Raw genomic sequence first — 23,834 nt, 5'->3', positions numbered from 1 at the left:
CATTTCCTTAGCTCAAAAATGGGGGGAATTAAAGTACCTATCTCATAGGGCTAGTGGTAGCATTAAGAAAGATAATGTATATAACAGGCCTGTTAATAATAGTGCCTGGCACATGATAAACCCTGAAATTGATCTTGGCAATTATATGCTTCACATATCCTATGCACCACATATGCTCCATCAATGTTCATGTTCTACCTTCTTAGAATGATATGCCATTTGGTCATGTATCATATCATCTTTATGTTACAATGACCCATTCTCAAGCTGCGGCATTAACTCTATGGTTCCCAAAAGAGCCTGTGTTCATCTGGAACTCTTGAATTCTGGGTAATACCAGCAAGAAAATCTGACTAAATTGGAGGAACAGACAGATGAAATATCCTCCAGGTGATGGAGGCTATTTCAACCTTCTGACAGGGGAGTTATGAAAAGCACTTCTATGGCCGCAAAAAAAGGCACCAAAATCAATTAGCATAATTCAAATTCCAGGAATTATGGAGACACTCTTCTGGAGGAGGGCGGGGCCCCAACATCATGCTAGTTCCCCAAAACTCTCAGAATAAAGCTACCTCCCTCTAGGTCACAGAAGGATCAGTCTCACAAAAGAATGGGCCCAAGCCTTAGTAAAAAATAGACTGGACATGTAGTTCAACAACTTAACAAAAACATCCCCATCCAAAGCTATTCTTCTGTCTGTTCATAAATCATGACAACTTCCCCCCAGAGCTCATAAAACAGAAAATATGGAGAAGCAGGGCTGGATAATCCATTATCCACTTCTGTAGAGTCTTTGGCTTCCAATCACACTAAACAGAAACAGAATGGCCAGTGTCCACATCTGACCTAGGCCAGAACTGTCATCGTTCAGGACAAACATTATTTAATTGGTTTACTTTTTTAATTGGTTTAAGATATTTTTTGCAATATTTAAAAAATCTTTTTTCATCTTTGCTGAGGTAAAACTACCAAAACTAAGAGATATTTCAAGTGATGATCTGACACACTGTGAAAGGACTCCCCCATTGAGTCAATTAACATGTCCATCACCTCACATATTTACCTTTTGTTGTTAAGAACATTTAAGTTCTACTCTCTTAGAAAATGTCTGTTATACAATACAGTGTTATCAACTGGAGGGACCATGGTATATATTAGATCTTAAGACCTTATTCATCTTATAACTGCAAGTTTGTAACTTTTACCAACCTGTCCCTATTTCCCCAGCCTGCAACAACCACTTTTCCACTCTGTTTCTATTAAGTTTTGTTTTTGTTTTTTAGGATTCCACATATAAGTAATAACATGCAATTATTTGTCTTCTCTGCCTGATTTCACTTGACACAAAGCCCTCCAATTTCATTCATGTTGTCACAAATATTAGGATTGCTGTTTTTTAAGGCTGAATCATATTCCATTATATATATAGATATGTGTCACATTTTCTTTATCCAGTCATCTGTTGACAGATAATTAGGGTATTTCCATATTTTGGCGAATATGAATAATGCTGCAATGAACAGTGGAGTACAGATACCTCTTTGAGATAATGATCTTGTTTTCTTCGGCTATATATCCAGAAGTGAGACTGCTGGGTTACATGGTAGTTCCATTTTTAATTTCTTAGGGAACCTCCTACTGTTTGCATACTGGTACAATCACGATTTTTTTTTCTAACTTTTTAAAATGTTTTATTTATTCTTGAGAGAGAGACAGTATGAGCGGGGGAGGAGCAGAGCAAGAGAGGGACACAGAATCTGAAGCAGGCTCCAGGCTCTGAGCTGTCAGCACAGAGCCGGATGCGGGGCTCGAACTCACAGAGGGTGAGATCATGACCTGAGCTGAAGTCGGACGCTTAACCAACTGAGCCACCCAGGTGCCCCGTGATTTTTAATGCAAGTCAGCAGTCACTTTAGCAGATAATAAGCACTCATATTCTGACTTGTCGTGATCACAATTTGTATCGCTAGAGGTAGGACTTTTCCTTTAAACTCATTAACGCTGAAAGAACTGAAAACATTTCAACTCCAAAAGACAGTAGAAACTACATAGAAAAAAGCTTCATCAGCCTTCCTACTACGATTTAGAAAAACGAGCACTTGCAAGTTATTACTCCAGTGGGATTCTATTTATGGCAGCAGAATATATTTGGGTATATGGATTCTTGATTGCAAAGAACAGTTCAACTGTGCTATATAAGAAATTCACTTATTACTTCCAAGTTATATCAAGATATATAGGGGAGATGGGAAAGAAATTAGATAGCAGCAAAAGGCAAGAGGCCACGTTCACTATGGACATTTACTACGTTATAAAAATAACCAGTAGAGCATTCACTTCCTAAGGTCAAATTAGGAGAATGGCTCGTAATTCATAGCTTCTTTTCAGCTGTAAGGGTTTCTATATAATCAGTTTCTAAAGAATTTTAGGTACTATATACAGCTAATGAAACAACTGATTAGTGTCAGATGCTAACAAAGCTAAGTAAATGCAATCAGAAAGTGGGTTAATAGCTTTGCCCTATATTTCTTCACCACTATCCTTCACCATATGCGATTTCACTGACACCCACCAACCAGCTATCTTGTAACCCATAAAACAGATAAAAAGAAAAATGCAGACTGGCCAGTGAAAATCCAAACCCACAACTGAAAAAAAACAAAAACAAAAACAAAAAACAGGCTGAAATGAAATGGGTCAGTAGCATTTCCTTGCCCAAAGAGCAGGACAGTATTTCAGCTTAACTGCCTAGAAACCACAGTGTGTTTCTTACCCATGTTAGCGAATGTGGCCAAATCAACATTACTCTGTCACTTCCAAATGACAGATATGTAAGACAAACAGTTCAGCTCATCTTCTCATTTCCTTTAGGGAAAATTTAGCAAAGGCAGAAGGTAAAATGGTTACGTGCCATTTTCTCAGCACCACAACAGTTGTTTTTTTATTTCTCTATTCTTGTTTAGAAACCAAACATGATCCTAGTTCTAGATTTTTAAACCTTTCTGCCTCCTTTTAATAGTTAAGCCACTAGCATTTGTTTTGGATACAAAGACCAGATTAGTCACTCATAGCCGGAGGGAAAAGAAATCAGTGTGTCTATAATTATCTAGAAAATACCATAAACATAAAGTTAATTACTATAATTTAGTAGCAATGATTTAAAATAAGGCAATTTAAAATTTGAGTGTAAACCAAAATAGTTGGTTTGAATGGGGAAGAAAATGAAGTGAGCTCCTCAATTTAAATATTAAATTATCCAAGAAAAATTTCTATTATTTGAAATCTGAAGAGACAGTCAATACTGTTTATACAAATATAAAACAAACACACTTTTTAGTCTTAGGCAAACATTTGCCTAAGACAAGCAAACATTCTCTGTTTGCTTCAGACTTGCTAAAAACAAACACAGGGCTATAATCACTGGTGATAATTATTTGCTTTGATAAAAGAAGTAACTTCTAACAAAAGCCTTACCATATACACATACAATGGATTATCATCCAGCCTTAAAAGGGAAGGAAATTCTGTCAAATGCTACAATGAGTGAACCTGGAGGAATAAGGAACCCAGAACACTAAAAACTGCTATAAGTCAATAAAATCCTAATACATTCCTATAACAATGAATCCGGGTGAGGCTTTTCCTAACAATTTTCAATATGTGAGTCATAGAACATGACCAAGTATCTAGTAAAACAAACATAAGAGCTATACTGAGTAAGAATATAAGGTTCTTTTTTATTACTATTTACTTTCACCAGATTTTGCTTCTGAAACATTTACCTCAATGGAACTGGCAATATTCAAACATTCCTCCATTCCAGGAATATCCAACTGAATTATTCGAAAGTCTTTACATTTTATGATGATGGTACCCAGTGGTCCCACAAATCTGTAAAAAATTACAAATTATGCTTAGGAACATATACATTTCTATCTTTTTTAAAAAAGTATATTTATTTATTTTGAGAGAGAGGAAAAGGGAATCCTAGGCAGACTTCACACTGTCAGTGTGAATCTCAATACAGGACTCAAACTCACAAACCAAGAGATCATGACCTGAGCTGAAATCAAGAGCTGGATGCTGAACCAACTGAGCCACCCAAGCACCCCTATATGTGTCTCTATCTTTAAGCATATGATTATTTCCTTGAAAAAAGAATGTAGAAAAAAGAATTACCATCTACATTCACCTTTCTTCTCCCCAATTAGTCTAGTTAGGGAAGAGGCAAGCCTGCATTACTAAAATGTGAGCCATAAATTATTCTAAATATATGTACTTAAAAACATTTCAAATTCATAAAGTAATTCATACTAGGCCAATTCATTTAATGAAAATTATTTGGGACCTTGCTTCAAAGAATGAAGAAAAAAGATCTGTAATTAATGTGGTAAGTGTTTGTACAGAGGTATTTCTGAAACATAGGAAAACACTTCATTTCAGATTTTACTTACTTCCAAGTTTAATAGTTGATTTTAAATATAAATATCTCTTTTTCAGTCTTTAAAAACTATTAGCTTGCAATATCTACTCTAAATCAATGTCATATCTAATCACAAATTTTGTATCAGTAAATTTTGTGCAAATGTAACTTTACCTTTATTGGAATGTTCGTCTTTTATTGTAGTTGTTTTGTTTTGTCAGTACTTGCTAACAGCTCTGATTTTTCTTTTGCTTTGCCACTGGTTGGCCCTAAATCTTTTCCATTAATAGTTCTGGGTATTCCTTAACTAGGAATTCTCAGATTGTCCAAATGCTGTTCATTTAACCTACCTTTTGCCCAGTTTAGAAAGACATCTCCTACAGCCACTCTTCTGAACGCCATCTGAATTGTAAGCATCCCTATGCCTCTCACCACTGCGTTGTTAATTTGGACAAGCAGACGTTATCAGCACGGGTCAAATCCTAGTAAAGATAATTCCACCAGACATCCACAACCTATCAACACACTAGAATGCTGCTTATAAAATTTATTTTGAAAACTCACATTCTTGGCACTTCTACTTCTGGCAAAGGTAGAGTAACAGGGACCAGACTTACCTTCCCACCTGAAACAACCAAAATAACTGGACAAAATATAAGAACAGTTTTCAAGACACTGGACATCAAGCAACAAAGAACAGAGATCTCTGGGAGATGGGAAACAAGATGAGTCCTACAAATACCCCAGTTTACTGTTTTGAGTTCCAGGCCACAGGAGAGGGAACCTGGGTGGGGCTGATAGTCTGAGGAGAGCATCTATATTAAAAAAGAAAGTTTCATAATAGTGACTTCAGATTCCAGGATACTAGGAAAAGAAGGGCAAATTAAATCCAAAGCAGAAGACATTAAATAATAAAGATCAGAGCCAAAATCAATGAAAGAGAAAAAAGAAAATTATAGGGAACAAGAAAAGCAAAATGATTGTTTGAAAACAATAAAAGCAATAAACCACTTGCCAAAGTGATCAGGAAAAAAGAAAATCTGTCTCAATTTACCAGTACCAGTAAGGAGAGAAACGAGAATCTCTACAGATTCTACAGGCATTAAAAACATTAAAGGAAATACTAGTAACAACTTTATGCCAATAAATTCAACAAGGGAAATGATATGGACAAATTCCTAGAAGACACAAACTCAAGGAGAACCTAATTAGTTTTATAGCTATTAAATAAACTGAAATGTTCATTAAAATCTCCTCCCTACTACCACCAAAACAAACAAACAAACAAAAAACAAAAACAAAATAACCTTCAGGTCTAGGTGGCTTCACTGATGAATTCTACAAAACGTTTAAGGAAAAAATACTATTCAAGACAAACTCTTCCAGAAAGTTGAAGAAAAGGCAATTATTTATCAATTCATTCCATGGGGCCAGCATAACCCTAATATATATATATTAAAAAAAAAAAACACATTACAAGAAAACTACAGACCAATATATTTCATGAACTCAGATGCAAAATTTCTAAACAAAATATTAGCAAATTAAATCCAACAATACATGAAAAGGATAATACATCATAAACAATTGGGGTTTATCATTTGAAAATCAAAGCAATTTATCATATTGCCAAATTAAAAAAGAAAAACACCACACAATCATCTCAATAGATATAGAAAAAGCATTTGACAAAAGTCAACATCTATTCCTGATTTTAAAAAACAAAAACAAAAAACCCCAACTCTCAGCAAACTAGGAACAAAAGGAAACATCTTCAACAGCATTTACCAAAACAAAACAAAACAAAAACAAAACAACCCTACTACTAATTACAGACTTAACAGTGAAAACTAAATACTTTTTCACTAATATCAGAAATAACAGAGATGTTCACTCTCACCACTTCTATTCAACATTGTATTGACAGTTAATAGCCAGTGCAATAAGGCCAAAACAAAAGAAAACAACAAAAACAAAAAAAAAACACAAAAAAACAAAACCAGAATGAATAAATGGCATCCAGACTGAAAACAAAGAAATAAAATGGTCTTTAGTTGCAGATGACATGATTGCCTATTTAGAAAAGCCAATGAAAAATACATAAAAGCTATTAGAATTAAAAGATGAGTTTAGTAAGGCTGCCAGATACAAATTCAATACACAAAAATCAATAGTATTTCTATACACTATCGCAACAATTGTTTAAAACGCCCAGGATTTGGTTTTTATTCAGGATGGTGAGGCTGATAGATCAGGAGATAACTGTCACTGAAAAGTTATTTTGTTACTCACATTTCCCAACAGGAGAGGCAAACTATGTCACTCAGAGCCACATGGGGAAGCATCTGGGACAGTCAGGAGGCAGACAGAGCGAGAGGAAAGGATGGGCCAGAACTTCTGTGATGTTTCACAGAAAAGAATGGGAAAGGCAGGGTAGGTGAGCCGAGCAAGTTTAGGCTTAGAGTTTGAATAATTCTGTCAGGCTCTGGGTTATACCAGTGATCCCTGGTTGTCTGGTACCTGGCCCTGGAAGAATTTAGGACAGGAGAATAGTGGTCCTGACTGCAGAAGCCTGATAAGAGGAAGCAGATGCAGGTATGGACTTGAGATTGGTTGGTCTGCATATCAAAGGTGTGCTTGCAGGCAATTTTCTTGCTATCTCTAGGAAATAGCTAACCCTGAGTGGAAGCAGTCCCACTCCAGGTCTGCAAGGGGCTTAAGACATCAATGTATTATAAAATACAGAAAGTAAAAAACATAATTAATACATATGAGCAATTAGAAATTGAAATTTTTAAAATACCATCTGAAAGAGCATCTAAAAATGTGGAACAGAGGAAAATCTGTCAAAAGATGCCTAAGATCTGTAAGTGAAAATTACAACACATCACTGAAAGAAATTTAGGAAGACCTAAATAAAATAAATGGAGAGATTCACTTTGTTCATGGGGCAGAATTAAGAATTAATATTAAGAATTAATATTAAGAATCTCAATATTAAGATATCAAATGTTAACTCTTACCAAATTCATTTATCAACAGATTGAACACAATTCTCATCAAAATCAGAGGCTTTTTTTAAAGAAACTGACAAGCTGATTCTAAAATTCATATGGAAATGCAAATGACCTGAAATAGACAGAATTTTAATTAGAACAATTTATGTAATACTACATAATTTCAACTTAATATAAAGCTACAGTATGGTAGTGTGGTAACAACATCAAGATAAACAGATCAATGAACCAGAAAAAAGAGTCTAGAAACAGTTCTATTTATATATGGACAAAGATGCAAAGACAATGCATTGAAAAAAGGGCAAAACAATCAGATATCTATATGCAATATATGTACATGCACACATATATATGTATATGATAAACCATATATAAAAACTCAAAATGTATCATATACATAAAGATAAAACCTAAAACTATAAACGTGCTAGAAGATAAAGAGAAAAAATCTTTGTGACCTTGGGTTAGGCAATGATTTCTAAGATAAGACACCGCAACCCCAATCTATAAAAGAACTGGTAAATTGGGCTTCTTCAAAATTTAAGTCATTTTCTCTTTGAAAGACACTGTTAAAGAGAATGAAAAGCCAAGCCACAGACAGAAAATATTTGCAGATCTTATATAATAAAAGACTTGTATCTAAACTATATATTTTTAAAAACACTCAAAACTCAGTAAAGGGAAAGATTCTGGGAAGATGGTGGAATAGAAAGCACCAGGAATCTGTCTCCCAACCTAGACAGCAATTTCATTGGCATGATCTGTTTGATGTGACTGTTTTATAACTCTAGAGTCTATTAAGGCTTGCAACTTCCAGAGTCCCAGAGACCTGGATGGTAAGTTTTGGATACATTCAGCTCTTAGCAAAATAGCAGCTATGCATCCTACCCATGAGGTGGGCAGCTGTGCACACGTTCCTGGAGCAACTTACAAACAGCTTGCAGAAGCTAGGTTGGGCAAAAAAGACCCTGTCCTCCAAACATCAGAGAAAAGAGATCCTGTCCTACAAATATCAGGATTTGTGTGCTAATAACTGATTGCTGCTTCTGATCACAGAAGAGCAGAGGCCAGTGGATATCTGGTTATTGCATCTGTTATTGCATCTTTCCCCATTGTTGTAAGCCTCTCCCCAACAAGTGATTTCCAGAGTTTTAAACAACAGTCCCCTTTCCCCTCCCTGCCTGCATTTCATTTTTCACTCTTCTCCTTTCAGGAGACAGACATTAAAGACTAAGACATTCAAAGACAATTACATAAATCAGGAAAATTAGGATTGTAAATGCCCAGGGAAAGGCTCAGAAAAAACCCTAAGATGACCTTAAATTTATACTCTAGGCTGATCCTTGGCATAGAGAAAGCTTACAACAATAAATAACAACATCAACAATAACAATAAGTAAAAACAACAAAACAACAACAAAAAAAGAGCAAACCTTGGGGAAGGAGAAAAACATGATTTCCAGAATCACCACATTATTAGATCAAATGTTCAATGTTCAACCAAAAAAAAAAAAAAAAAAAAAAAAAACACACAAAGCATACAAATAAACAGGAAAGTATGGGACAGTCAAAGGAAAAAAATACATCAACAGAAACTTTCCCTGAAAAAGACGTGATGGCAGATACACTAGACAATGATTTTAAAACAATTGTCTTAAAGATGCTCAAAGAACTAAAGGAAGATGTAGAGAAAGTCAAGAATGTGATGTGTGAACAAAATGGAAATATCAATGAAGAGAGAGAAAACCTAAAAGGAAACCAAAAAGAAATGCTGGGGCTGAAAAGTGCGATAACTGAAATGAAAAATTCACGAGAGGGATTCAAAGGCAGATGTGAACAGGCAGAAGAAAAATCAATGAAACTGAAGATAAGAAAATGAAAATTATTGAGTCTGAGGAACAGAGAGAAAAGATTGAAAAAAAGAGAACAGAGCCTAAGGGACCTGTGGGATACCAACAAGAGAACCAACATACACACTGTGGAAGTCCCAGAAAGAGAAGAGAAAGGGAGAGAGAGAATATTTGAAGAAATAATAGCTGAAAAATTCCCCAATTTGATGAAAGACATGAATATAAACATCCAAGAAGTTCAACAAAATCCAGATAAGATAAACTCAGAGAACCACATCAAAACACATTTTAATCAAACTTTCAAAAGACAAGGAGAAAATTTTGAAAGCAGCAAGAGGGAAGTAAATTGTCACATACAAGGGAGCCACAATAAGATAATAAACAGACTTCTCATCATAAACTTTGGAAGCCAGAAGACAGTGAGCTAATATATTCAAAGTGCTAAAAGAAAAAATTGTCAACTAAGAATCTTATATCCAGCAAAAGTGTCCTTCCAAAGTGAGGGAGAAATTAAGATAATCCCAGATAAAGAAAAGTTGAGGCATTTATGACCACTAGAGCTACCTTACAAGAAATGCTCAAGGGTGGGTACCTCAGTGGCTCAGTAAGTTAAGCATCTGACTTCAGCTCAGGTCATGATCTCATGGTTCCTGAGTGTAAGCCCTGCATCAGGCTTTTTGCTGACGGTGCAGGGCCTGCTTGGGATTCTCTCTCTCTCTCCCTCCTTCTTTGCCCCTCCCCACTTTATGCTTTCTCTCTCAAAATAAACTTAAAAAAAAAAGAAAAAGAAAAAGAAATGCTCAAGGGAGTCCTACAAGATTAAATGAAAGGACAGTAGGCAGTAATTTGAAGTTATATGAAGAAATAAAGATCTCAATAAAGGTAAACACATGGGTAATTATAAAAGTTAATATGTAATAATGGTGTGTAATTGCACTTTCTGTTTTCTACATGATTTAACAGATTAGTACATTCAAAAAAAAATTATTAGTATAAAAGTTAATATTATTGTATTACTGTAACTTTGGTTTATACCCCCAAATTTTGTTTACTACATAATTTAAGAGAGTAATGCATTTTCAATAATTATGAGTTTATGTTTGGGGGCATACAATGTATAAAGATGTAATTTTGTGACATTAACAATGAAAAAAAAAAGTAGGGACAGACCTATAAAGAAGTAGATTTTTTGTATGCTATTGAAGTTAAGCTGGTATAAATTCAAACTAGAGTGTTATAACTTCAGGATGTTAAATGTAATGCCTATGATCATCTCAAAGAAAATAGCTACAGAATATACATAAAAGTAGACAAGAAAGAAATTTAAATATTTCACTACAAAAAATCAACTACAAAATAGAACAGTAATTAAGGGACTAAAAAGCTATAAGGCATATAGAAAACAAATAGTACAGGGGCGCCTGGGTGGCTCCATTGGTTGAGTGTCTGACTTCGGCTCAAGTCATGATCTCGCAGTCTGTGCGTTCGAGCCCCGCGTTGGGCTCTGTGCTGACTGCTCAGAGCCTGGGGCCTGTTTCAGATTCTGTGTCTCCCTCTCTCTCTGACCCTCCCCCATTCATGCTCTGTCTCTCTGTCTCAAAAATAAATAAACGTTAAAAAAAAAAAATTAAAAAAAAAAGAAAACAGCACAGTAACAGAAGTCCCTCCTTATCAAAAATTACTTTAAATGTAAATGTATTAAACAAACCATTCAATCAAAAGACAGAGACTGGAAGAATGAATAAAAACATGATCTGGGGGTGCCTGGGTGGCTCAGTTGGTTAAGCATCCTACTCTTGATTTTGGCTCAGGTGGGATCGAGCCCTGCATTGGGTTCCACACTGAGTGTGAAGCCTGCCTCGGATCCTCTCCCTCTGCCCCTCTCCCCCACTCACACACTCTCTCTTATCAAAATAAAATAAAAAACTTTTTTAAAAAATGTGTTTAGGGACACCTGGGTGGCTCAGTTGGTTGAGCACCTAACTCTTGATTTCAGCTCAGGTCATGATCTCGCAGCCGTGGGATGGAGCCCTGTGTCAGGCTTTGCACTGACAGCATGGAACCTGCTTAGGATTCTCTCTCTCTGCTCTTCCCCTGCTCTCTCTCTCTGTCTCCCTGCTCTCAAAATAAATACACATTTAAAAAAATGTATGATCCAACAATATGCTGTCTTACAAGAGACTCAAGATTCAAAGACACAAAGGGGTTAAAAGTGAAAAGACAGAAAACAGATATTCCACACAAACAGTAACCAAAAGACAATAGGTACAGTTATACTAACCTCAGACAAAATGGACTTCAAATCAGAAGTGCTTACAAGAGACAAAGAAGGGCTTTATATACGAAAAAAGATTCATCACAGCAAGAAGATATAACAATTATAAATATTACACACTTAATTACAGGCAACCAAAACATATGAAGCAAAAACTGACAGAAATTGAAGGAAAAAATAGTTGGAGACTTTAATACCCCATTCATGATAGTGGCTAGAACAACCAGACTAAAGATAAATAAGGAAATAGACACTTAACACAATAAACCACCTAGATACATCAGACATGTACATGCTACACAACAACAGAATACACATGGGACATTTTCCAGGATTGACATATGTTAGGCCACAAATCAAAGCCTCAATAAATTTAAAAAGATAGATATCTTACAAAGTATCTTCTCTGAATACAATGGGATGAAATTAGAAATCCACAACAAAAGGAAAACTGGAAAATTCACAAAATTATGGAAATTAAACACTACACTTATAAACAACCAAGCCATGGGCACCTGGGTGGCTCAGTCGGTTGAGCGTCCGACTTCGGCTCAGGTCATGATCTCACAGTTTGTGGGTTCAAGCCCCACATCGGGCTCTGTGCTGACAGCTCAGAGCCCAGAGCCTGCTTCCAATTCTGTGTCTCCCTCTCTCTCTGTTCCTCCCCTGCTCACAGTCTATCTTTCTCTCTCAAAAATAAACATTAAAAAAAATTTTTTTAAACACATAAACAACCAATGGATCAAAGAAAAAAAATCACACAGTAAGTTAGAAAAAATAGAAACAAATGGAAACAAACACATAACATTACAAAACTTATGGGACACAGAGAAAGCTATACATATATGAAACCACTTGATATATGTTATGATGCATCAGTCAAGAATGGGTTGCTAGACAATGGTATTAAGAAAACTGGCTTGCTACATGGAGAAAAACACTTGAAATGAAGGTAGAATCCAAATGAATTAAAGTACTAAAAGTGAAGGGTAAAAGGATAAAGCTAATATGGAAGAAAATGTAGAGAATATCCTAGCGATCTTCTTCAGTATGACTTAAAAAGCAAAACAATAAAGTAAAAATTGATGAATTCTGAATTAAAATTAAGGCCTTTTGTTCAACAAAGAACACCACAGAAAAGTCAACAAATGGGTGAGAGACTAGAAGACATTTGCCATGTCCAAGTAAAGAATAATACCTCAAGAGTATACACAGAACCGGTGCAAATCAATGCTAGAAAGACAACAAACCTAACTTTTAAGCACTTTTTTTTTTTTTTTTTTAAGAGGGAGAGAGGGGCGCCTGGGTGGCTCAGTCGGTTAAGCATCCGACTTCAGCTCAGGTCATGATCTGGAGGTTTGTAAGTTTGAGCCCCACGTCGGGCTCTGTGCTGACAGCTCGGAGCCTGGAGCCTGCTTTGGATTCTGTGTCTCCCTCTCTCTCTGCCCCTCCCCTGCTCATGCTCTGACTCTCTCTGACTTTCAATAATAAATAAACATTTAAAAAAATTTTTTTTTAAAAAGAGGGAGAGAGAGAATTTACACATGAAGCGGGGGAGGGGCAGAATATGTCATGACAGCAGGAAGTTGGAGGTTCTCTGGAGGGTCAGAAAAGCAGAATGTGGTAGATAATTTGGGATTCTATTCTGCCATCAGAAGCAGTGAAATGGATGTACACACAGCAATAGGAAGAGATCCTGAACAAGAGTACTGAGTTAATGTTGAGAAATAGAACAAGATCTGCAACATACTCATACTGAGGTAAATTAAACTCACACATGATAGTGCTATATATTTTATAGGAATATACATATATCCAAGGACAAATAGCAACACTCAGCATTACTTGCCTATAGGGACTGAGGATGAGGTAGAAAACAGGCATGAAAATTAGGGCTTGAAGACGAATCAAATTAAAAAAAAAAAAAAAAAAACAAGAAAACCTTGTAATGAATCCATCCTGAAAATGACGCATCATCAACTGAGTAGGATTAACTCAACTCTCTACATGTGAGGTCCATGAAAAGAAAAAGGTATAATTGTAAAACCTGTGTAACACCTTGCGTGCTAAAAGGACCACATCAAATTATGTATGCAATGTGCATGACAGCACTACATGAGCCTGTGACGTGTTACCCAAATAGAAGTTACTACTAGATACAAGAAGGGCTGTCTTCCTCTGTGTGATAGAAGTGATGTTCAGAGAGGTTAAGTGGCTTGTCCAAGGACACCTACCCCACCGGAGGCAGCACTAAAAGAGGCATCCTTAATACTGCTCTTCCTCTCACATAGCATTTACAACTCACTCACGAGGCATGGCAGCTCAGCCTTCAAAACACACCCCAAACTGGCCTGCTTCTGATCACGCTACTACTGCTTCCACTCCTTTTTTTTTCCAAGTTTGTTTGTTTATTTATTTATTTATTTATTTATTGAGAGAGAGAGAGAGAGAGAGAGAGAGAAAGGGAGAAAGGAGCAGAGAGAAAGGGAGAGGAAGAATTCCCAGCAGGCTCTGCATCACCAGTGCAGAAGCCAATGCGGGGCTCGAACTCACGAACCGTGCGATCATGCCCTGAGCAGAAGTCCGACCCTTAACCTGCTGAGCCACCCAGGTGCCCCCGCTTCCACTCTAAAGTCACCACCGCCTTTTCCCTGAACTATTCAACAGTCTCCTAACTGGGCCCACTGCTTCCACTCTTCCCCCTCTGCAATCCATTTTCTGCCAGCGACCGGAATCATCTACAAAGTCTGTCTGCTCTTACTTCCTTTCTTTCAACTCTCCAGGGGCTTCCTGTGAAAACCATCACACCGGCAAATAAAGCCCTACACCATCTGGTCCCTGCTTATCCCTCCAACCATTTTCTGCTATGCCTCTAGCCTCTATCCTTGCTCACTGCCCTCCAGCCAACTGGTCTCTGTTTTTCCTTGTCTAATCCCAGCATATTCCTATCTTTGCATTCCCTGATCCCTCTGGCTGGAATGCTCCTTCTTCCCATATTCACACTGCTAGCTTTCTCTCTTCATTCAGATGTCATTCATTTAAATGTCACTTGTCTTCTCTGAAATTCTTTCTAAATACACTGGCATTCTCTACCCTCCCATCTTTCTTTATTTTCCTTCCCGGAACTTATTACCTGACATCGTTATCTACTTATTTGTTGATTTATTTGAATCTCCTCCACTGGTACACAAATTCTTCAACCTTAGTCACCACTGTACCTGCAGAGCCCAGACAGTGATCAGCACATAGAAGACACATGGAAGTATTTCTTGACCACAACAATTAAACAAACTCTGGTCTGACCACCTAGCTCGTGTTCTTTCCATCACATCATGCTGCTTCCTGGGGAAAAAGGTAAATGTATACACAATTTGTCATTTCTGCCCTAACAGGTTAAAATGTCATGTCTTATATACTTTGTTAGCCTTACCAGGCCTGGCATGTAGTAAATGCTACTGAAATGAAAGTGTGAAAAGCAACCATAGAAAAAGAAATAAGAAAAAAAGAAAAGGGAGTTGGTGGTGAGGAGAAACTCTGCTTCAGAGGCACCTGGGTGGCTCAGTCAGTTAAGCATCCGACTTTGGCTTGGGTCATGATATCGTGGGTTCGTGGGTTCAAGCCCCGCATCAGGCTCTGTGCTTACAGCTCTGAGCCTAGAGGCTGCTTCATATTGTGTCTTCCTCTCTCTCTGCCCTTCGCTAACTCACATTCTGTCTAATTCTCTTTCAAAAATAAATAAAAAACATTTTTAAAAAATTTAAAAAATAAATAAGTAATTTGTATTCTATAGCGCCACAGACCATTTGGGGGTCAATCCATCTTATACTTCCTATATGCCTATCTGCCCACGTTAGGAGTTTTGAAAGAGATAAAAATTAACCAAATGTTAAGTACTGACTTCAAGGAGCTAACATCTATGTAACTATCAAAACACAAATGGTAACATACACTTATTAAAGAGGTATAATTAAAGAGCTAAAGGATTTCAAGGTGAGAATTACTTCTAGTTGTGGAAATTCCTTCTTTGTAGGAAGAACCTACAAAAAGAGGTGGCAGTTAACAGGGTTAAACTAAATATTGATAGACGAATAGAGGTTGGATGATGGCCTATGAAGTCCTGAAAGACAAGAACTATATTTTATTCATCTCGATGTTCTTAAAGCCTCCCAAAATGTCTAGACCCTAACGACATTCAATAAATCTTTAACAAACTTGGGAGGAACACGGCATTCCAGGCAGAAGGAAGAGCATCGATAAGATATACACAAGAGAATGCAGGACACGGCGAGCAAAAATAAAGAGTGAGGACTGGCTAATAAAAAGGGTTCCTGAAAGGGAATGGCAAGAACCAAAGTGGGAAAAGTAAGTTAGGGCCAGACACGGAGCACCACAAATGACAGAGTTAAGAGGTTTATGCTTTATTATGCAGGCCAGGAAGAGACCATCGAAAACTTTTACACAGGAGAAGGTTGATCTGAGGAGTCTAGCAAGAATCCTCTACTTAAAAAAAAATAAATAAATCTGTCACCAGTGCATCCATACCATTCAAATTCTACCACTAGAAATTATTTTCTTTTAAGGCATAACCCCTCTAGGAATCTTCTTAATATCCAAGTTTTCCTGAGAGGTAATAAAAAAGGCTGTTGTCATTCATTTACACTTTAGTGTAAAGTGGATGATCAATTCACCTTCTCCTGGCTAGAGTTAAGTACACAGAGCCATTGGGGAAGTAAGAATTTTGACTGCAGATGGATGTATAACTTTTTGACTCTGAGACACCACCTTGGAAAGACAGAGTCTGGGGTGCAAAAAGAAAAAAAAAAGAGGTTAACGAATTAATATTTTTGATTAAGAGCCAATTCTGTTTCTTCCAAAAGCAAACCCTAGTAAGGATAAATAAAAGATATTAAATCTCCTATGGTAGGAAGTATTCAATTGATGACCCAGAAGATAAGAAATAAGGAGAAATATGATCAACTAAACATGTTTGAGGGAAAGAAAAAAAAGTTTTGTGAACTTTAGACACTACACACGAAGTTCTTGGAGTTTTCCTCAAAAGTGGCAACTAAAGACTTTACCTAAATCACACTCGACCACTTCAAGAACTGTGACGGGCAATCAATAATCAATAATACAAGGAATATGATGGTGGAAGAAGAAATTTTTTTTAAGGTTGAAAATCCACCCAAATGATGTTATGTACCAAAAATGATAATCAGGATAACCATGTGACAACCCTGGAAATTCCACCCAGATTTAACGGAAATCAGGCATCTCGTTTGAATGGTTTTCTGCTTTCTAAAATTCCTATCCTCAATCTAGGCCAGAGAGGGCTCATGTTGCTGGCGGGTTAGGCGATGGGGCGCAAGGAAAACACTGAATCGCGTGGCCTCAAACGTCCACCTAAGGACCCCCAAGCTCCCTACAGGAAGGGGGTGGGATGGGCACTCACCGCTTGTCGATGGCGTCGATGTTTGAATGGAGAAGCCACAGCTCCTCGGTGTTGTCCTGCCGAGAAGACAGGATCAGGTGGTGACCAGTCAGACACAAGGTCCCTTCGACGGCGGGATAAAAAGGCCGGTGCAGCACCACATTGTCCACCCGCGGGGTCTTAATCAGCTCCGCAAACTCCATGTTGCCCCGCGGCCGGAGCCACGGGACTGCAGAGTCCCGGAGGTCCGAGGCGGTTACACCGCCGCAGGGCTGGGGACCAGACTGACCTGGCTCGGGGCAGGCCGGAGGGGCGGGGACGGGGCGGGGAGGCCGGGCCCCGCCCCAGGCTAGGGTGGGCGCGGCAAGGCCTGTGGCCACCGTCACTGGCCGCGGGAAGACAGGGGCTGGGGCTGGGCCAGGCCCGGGCGTCTCTCTTGTGCTCCCGGTGCCCCAGGTGCAGGTCTCGGGCCGAGAGAACGCTCCGCGACAGGCCCAGCAAGCCTCTGCCGCCACCTGGGGACCCGGCCTCAGGTGGGCAGGCTGGAGGGAGAAGGAGGAGGCCGCTTTAGGGTCAGTTTCCGAGACCGAGCTGCTTGGGACTCCTGGCGGAAGTAGCTGCTCGGAGCCGGGGCCTAGGGCAACTCCGGGCGGAAGCGGTGGAGCTCGAAACTCGAAAGGCAGGGAAGTCAGAGCCGGAAGTCGGTCCCCTCCCCAGGTCCGAAGAGAATGTTTCCGGAAACAAGGACCCGAAGGTTTGTGTTCCTACCAGGAAGAAGAGCCTTTCTGCCTTCACGCCCACCGCCGTCCCTCTCACCCCTTCCAAATATTTATCAGAAAAGGCCAGGGAAGAAGGGACGACGAGAAGAGGTCCTTGCCTGCCTCCCCGCACTTTAGTAGTCCCTGCAAGAGCTCGTCACAACGTGGGGCTGACGTAAAGTGTGAGGATTTTCTTCCATTCTCCGTGAGATGGCAAGTGTGCGATCGAATCAGTGATTGTGACCGTAGAGAAACCGCAGGTGTAAGGGAGGAACCCAGGGCCGGCACCGCAGACTCCCAGAGAGCGCCGCGCCAAGGTTCTGTGACCTTGAACGAGAGTAAGAAAAAGCATGCAAACACCTATGAGAGGGACCTAGGTAGAAATAACACAATGCGCAGAAGAGGAAAAATTTAATCCTATCCTGCGAGGAAGCTCAAATGACTTGCTAAATCTTAGTCTGTAGCGGAGACTGGACTTCCATCTAGATCTGTGAAATCAGGGTACCTGGGGCGGGGGGCGGGGAGGACATTGGTCACCACCACATAGCCACCCCATTAAATACAGTGCCACTGAACTACTCCCAGATACCTAAATTATACAAGAAATTTACTCAAATAAATTCTTCTTGCTTAGTGCCCCCTTCTTTAAACTATTTTCATAACTTCATTAACCTTTGAAATCCTCACCATCTAGTACCTAAGGACAATGGATAGGCTAAAGTTTCACAGCAATCAAAGTCAAAATGAATTGCCTAAAACCTCACCTGATATATATAAATAAATAAATAGAGAAATAAATAAATAAAATCTCACCCCATCACCCAACAGTGTCCCTGCTTCTGGCCTTGCCCTTCCTAAAATGTTCCTTTATTAAAACAAACACTTAATAAGATTGTTACAGCTGAGAGTCCAGTTTTATTTGTCTCCAAACGAAAAAAAAAAAAAAAAGGAACCAACAGAAAAGAGAAAATGAGGGAACTGGTTTATAAAGCTATTTTTTGAATTGGAATTTTTATCGTCCTTCCACTTTGTGATTCATTGTAACAATTCAGAATTTACTTCCAGAATGAGGAATCAGGGAAAGTTTTATGGAGAAGATATCATTTGAAACAATGACCTTGAAGGATGAGTAAGATTTACACTCTGAATGGAATGTAGCCAAGATGTCTGTCTTGTCTTAAGTTAATGATGTCTGCTTGAGGTAGGGAAAAATTCTTCCAAAATTCTGTGACCTTTTCTTTTAGTTTAACTGAAAAAAAAAAGCCTATGAAAAAAAACCAGTGTGTCATTACATTTTAAAATGTTTAATATTCCATAAAGGCATAAACTCTTTGCCCACAAGAGAAAATTGTCAGTATCATGTTGGATTGCTATAATGGAACACCGGAAACTTAAAAAATTACACCTACTCTGGGTTGAAACTCAAAGCATAGAAAGCCCCTGAGATCTGTAGAAAACAAATATTCAATAGCAAAGAATAGAGCCGAGACGGAGCGCCATTTGTGAACTTAGTAAGTACACAACAGTAGTAAGTGTGTAGTAAGTACCCAACAGTAGGTGGCAGTCGAGCTCAACAGTAATAGGACAGGCTTCCATTCTATTACACTAAATTCGAGGAGGCTGGAGTCAAAACAAACAGCCTGGTTGTAAGGGTCTCAGATGATTCTGATAAACAAAAGAAGATGATGGCATTTATAATGCATGTAAAACACTCAACACCTTACAGATGTTATTACTTTTATTATTATTTTGTGAGATAATAAATGGCATTAATGTGTAATCATCTTGTATTCTATCAAATAGTCACCTAGCATGTATTAGGTGCCTACTGGGTCATCAGCACTTGCCCTCAAAAAGTAACAGCTAATGTGGGAAGGCCAACACACCCTACACAACTAATGAACAAAAACTAAGAGAGTAAGTACGGAAATTTTGAAGTACAGGTTTACTTTCCTGGCTCTGTGTTTCTCTACCAGGCCTTGGGTAGTTAGTAGAAATGGAGCGTTTGAAAGTAGTTTGAAGAAAGCTGATTTACAGTTGCCAAAAGTAGCAGGAGCACTTGAGATAGAGACGACACTGCCTGTATGTGCCATCGATGAGCAGTTTTTCTCACGTGCTTGACTGTAGCAGGCAGCTGAGTCAAACTTGATCACCTCGTGCCTATCTTCCTTGTGTTCTCCCTCCCTTCATCCCGTAAGCAAATCGATCACCAAATTGTGATCTAATAACTCTTGAAATCCCCCACCTCTCTCCATCGCCAAGGCTGATGCCACCACCATCTCTCACAGTTCTTAAGGAGAAAGCCTCTTAGTTGGTCTCATTTCTTCCAACAGGGTTTCCCTCAAGACTATTTTTCCATTTGGTAGCTAAAGCCCTCTTTATGTTCTAAATTTCTTTTTTCTTTTCTTGTAGGTCCTTTTGTGATCTAGCCCCTTAGGCAGTGATCAGCATCACAGATCTCATCGTTCCTATTCTCTCTCTCTACCTGGCACGACAGTTCCCAAATCCCATTCCCAGCAGTTTGCACACCAGCTATCCTTAAATAGCTGACAGTTTCCTCTCGAGATTTTGCACCCAGTTCAAACCTTGCTCTGGTGGGGAAGTGTAGGACAGGGACCAGCATCATTAGCATTCCCTGGGAACGTTATTAGAAATATTTCACTCCATGGGCACCTGGGTGGTCAGTCGGTTAAGCGTCTGATTCTTGATTTCAGCTCAGGTCATGATCCCATGGTTTCATGAGTTTGAGCCCCACATCAGGTTCTGTGCTGACAGCACGGGGCCTACTTGGGATTCTCTGTCTCCCTCTCTCTCTGCTCCTCCCCAACTCACACTCTCTCTATCTCTCTCTCAAAAAAAAGAAAAAAAAAAAAAAAGGAATGTTTCACTCCAGAACTACTGAATCAGAATCTGCACTTAAAGAAGATGCCTAGATGATTTTTATGAACATCAAAGTTTGAGAAAGCACTGATTTAAAGAATCTGGGTGTTCTTTCTGCCTAGTATACATTCACCTCACCCCCAATACCTTGTACCTTGGCCTGCTAATTGCTGTCATCCTTCAGATCTCCTCTCAGCTGTCACTGCCTCTAGGAAGCCTCTCCTGATTCCACACCCGCCAAAACCCCCAAAGCTATGGGCTCCACTTTATGTAGGCTCCACAGCATTATGTAATGGTAACAATAGTTCACACTGTGTTCCAGACATTGTGCTAAATGCTTTGCATGTATTGGCTCATGTAGTCCTTGCACAATTTTCTGAGATTAGTTTGTATTCTCCTTTTACCAATGAGGAAACTGAGGCACAGAGATCTTAATAAGTTTTCCCAGGACAGATAGAAATAAGTGGTGGAAGGAGGAGTCAGACCCAGGCAGTTAGGTTCAGACTCTGTGCTCTTCACCACCATGCTCCATTGCCACCCATGAGACCTGAGCCCACCTGGGTGGTTCAGTGGGTTGAGCGTCGACTCTTGATTTTAGTTCAGGTTGTTATCTCATTGTTTGTGAGATCAAGCGCCACCTCAGGCTCTGTGCTGATAGTGTGGAACCTGCTTGGGATTCTCTCTCTCCCTCTCTCTCTCTGCCCCTCCCCTGCTCTCTCTCTCTCTCTCAAAATAAATAAACATTAAAAAAATAACTAAATATGGGCACCTGGGTGGTTCAGTGGGTTAAGTGTCCAAGCTCTTTGTTTTGATTGAGGTCATGATCTCACAGCTATGGTTTCAAGCCCGGTATCGGGCTCTGTACTGATAGTGTGGAGCGTGCTTGGAATTCTCTCTCTCCCTCTCTCTCTGCCCCTTCCCCCCCTACTCTCTCTCTCAAATAAATAAATAAGCCTAAAAATAAATAAATAAACTGTTTTGAAATAGATTCCTGAGGTGTCCATAACATTCCACTAGACAATAAGCTCCTTGAGGGCAAGGACCATTTCTTGATTATAGTATGTCCAGCAACCAGCTTAGTGTCTATACATAGAAGCCATTCAATGTGTATTTGTTGAATAGATACCCTGTATTTTACTGAACATATTTCACCCTGGCCTCTCCTCCCAAATCTGACTGATCTTAGATATTATTGCAGATGTTTATAGCAGTGTTCTGATGAGAGTAGGAGGAAGGTGGTATTATATTTTTCCCACCTTGCAGATGAGGAAATTAAAAGCAGATGAATAACTTGTCAGTGATGATGATAATTTCTTAGGTTTGTTTGGTCACTATGTTACAATTCACGTTATATTTTCAAATATGTTATCACATATGCCTCTCTCAATGACCTGGTGAAGTAGGTTGGAGTGGAATTGTTCCTGGCTCAGAGAGGGAGAACTGAGCCCAAGGGATGGTGATGTCCTTTAAATGGCAAAACCAAGCAGAAAGGCAGAAACCCAAAGACAACACTTACGAGTCTAAAGTTCAGTGCCATCACACTAATGTAATTAGACTTACTTTGCACTGCTTTTGTCTGTTGAGATCCTGAGCTGTGGGTGTTAGGAGAAGATAGCCACTGCTATGTCAGCAAAGGAGGGCTAAAGTTTCATGACACAACCACAACAAAAGGAGAGCTCTGGGGACAATGATATGATCGATGGGCCTATATTCAGATACATTCTAATAGCCACTTTCCTTATGTCTGTTCACTGAGCCACTTTGGTTTTTGGAACCAATCAGAACAGCAACCCGGCATCTTAGAAGAAGGTGACAAACTGGACGGATGAGGGACTGGTGCTATTGCACATAAAATAAATCAGCCCAAGCATGGTTGCTTAAAACAACATCCAGCAGTTGGTAGCTAGAGCTGGGGTAGTAGGAGGGGGAGAGGCTGAAGCATCTGGGCACTGCCCAGCACCCTTCTCTGTAGTCTCCGGGACTCTCCCATGGTTTCCTTGGGAGTCAATTTGGTATTTCTCCTAGTAAGTTGGCCACAGGGCAGTTGGGCTGCATACAAAGCACTCTGGAGTCCAGAGTGAATATTCCCAAGGGTAAAGCAGAAGCTGCATCAACTTTTATGACCTAGACTCTGATGTCACATAATGTCAATTCCACAGCACTGTCTTGATTTTAAACAGCACAAAACCCCACCCGGTTTCAATGGGAGAGGGTGTAGACCCCATGTCTCAACAGGAGCAATGTCAAATGAATGCATGCCACAGGGATGCAGTTGATAGTGGGAAACCTATGTATGAACTCAACCACCCCTGCACACTCTGGCAGCTGCAAAGAGGAATAAAGAGAATATTCAGAAAGTCAACACACTCTTTTTGGCAAAGTGCTTCTCTGCTCATAGCCATAATGAAATGAACTAAGAATATGCAATTACATCTAATTGGATATAATTAAAATAAAGAGTCACATCTAAAATAAAGGCATAATTAAGAAGTGGGAGATTTTACTAGGTGGCAATGTCAACAATGCTAATTAAGTGATCACTATTGGAGTTCATTTTATCGTCACTGAACCTAAGTTGGGGTCAGTGTCCAATAAAGCAGGGAAGCAACTTCAGTCTGCCCTTGACTCTTTCAGTGCCAGCTACGTCGCTTCCCATTTTTTCCCCCACATTATTTACAGGAGGCTTTACATATAATTTTAAATGTGACATGTAGTTTTGTTTTCAGTCCTTTAATTTGTTCAATAGACTATGACAACTGTTCCACTTTCCCTCCCTATGTCTTCCCTTACTGTGCTTCCTTTGGCTTTCCTCCACTGTCCTTTCCTTTCCCATCCTATTCTGCTCTTCTTACCCCATCGTTTTTTCTCAGAGATGACCACCCAAAGAGGACAGATCCGCAAGTGTCACCCCACAGATCACAAAGTAATTACCAAAGGAAAAGCATATCTTTATAATGGAGAGATCTGGTGATTGTCACGATAACCAAGTGATCAACAATGCAACATCCAGTCATTCTGAGCCTCCTGCTGTGAGGCAGTAATAGACACACAACATCTCCTGGGATATGCCCTGGCCAGATGTGCTTACCTCGAATCTAAGCCTGAGAAACCACCAGACACATCCACAGAATGGGATATTCTACAAGGCAGTTGGCTTGGGCTCCCCTAAAAAGTCAGTGCCATGGAACACCAAAACAAAA

At 39.2% G+C, this 23,834-nt stretch overlaps 1 protein-coding gene across 1 annotated transcript in view; it reads right to left on the bottom strand.

Moving 5' to 3' along the window:
- MTMR9 (myotubularin related protein 9) overlaps positions 1–17,454 on the bottom strand; it is a 55,864-nt gene extending 38,410 nt beyond the window's left edge. Inside the window, exons 1-2 of the mRNA XM_030312706.1 lie at positions 17,018–17,454; positions 3,783–3,891 (exon numbers count right to left, since the gene is read on the bottom strand). Of these exons, the coding sequence (XP_030168566.1) occupies positions 3,783–3,891; positions 17,018–17,199 (291 nt within the window). The 5' untranslated portion in view covers positions 17,200–17,454. The remainder of the gene's footprint in view (positions 1–3,782; positions 3,892–17,017) is intronic.
- Positions 17,455–23,834: the final 6,380 nt, after the last annotated feature.

This window comes from Lynx canadensis, chromosome B1, assembly GCF_007474595.2.
Source record: "Lynx canadensis isolate LIC74 chromosome B1, mLynCan4.pri.v2, whole genome shotgun sequence".
Classification (NCBI taxonomy): Eukaryota; Metazoa; Chordata; class Mammalia; order Carnivora; family Felidae; genus Lynx; species Lynx canadensis.
The sequence above is the reverse complement of the archived record's forward strand: the minus strand, read 5'-3'. Positions and strand labels throughout refer to the sequence as shown.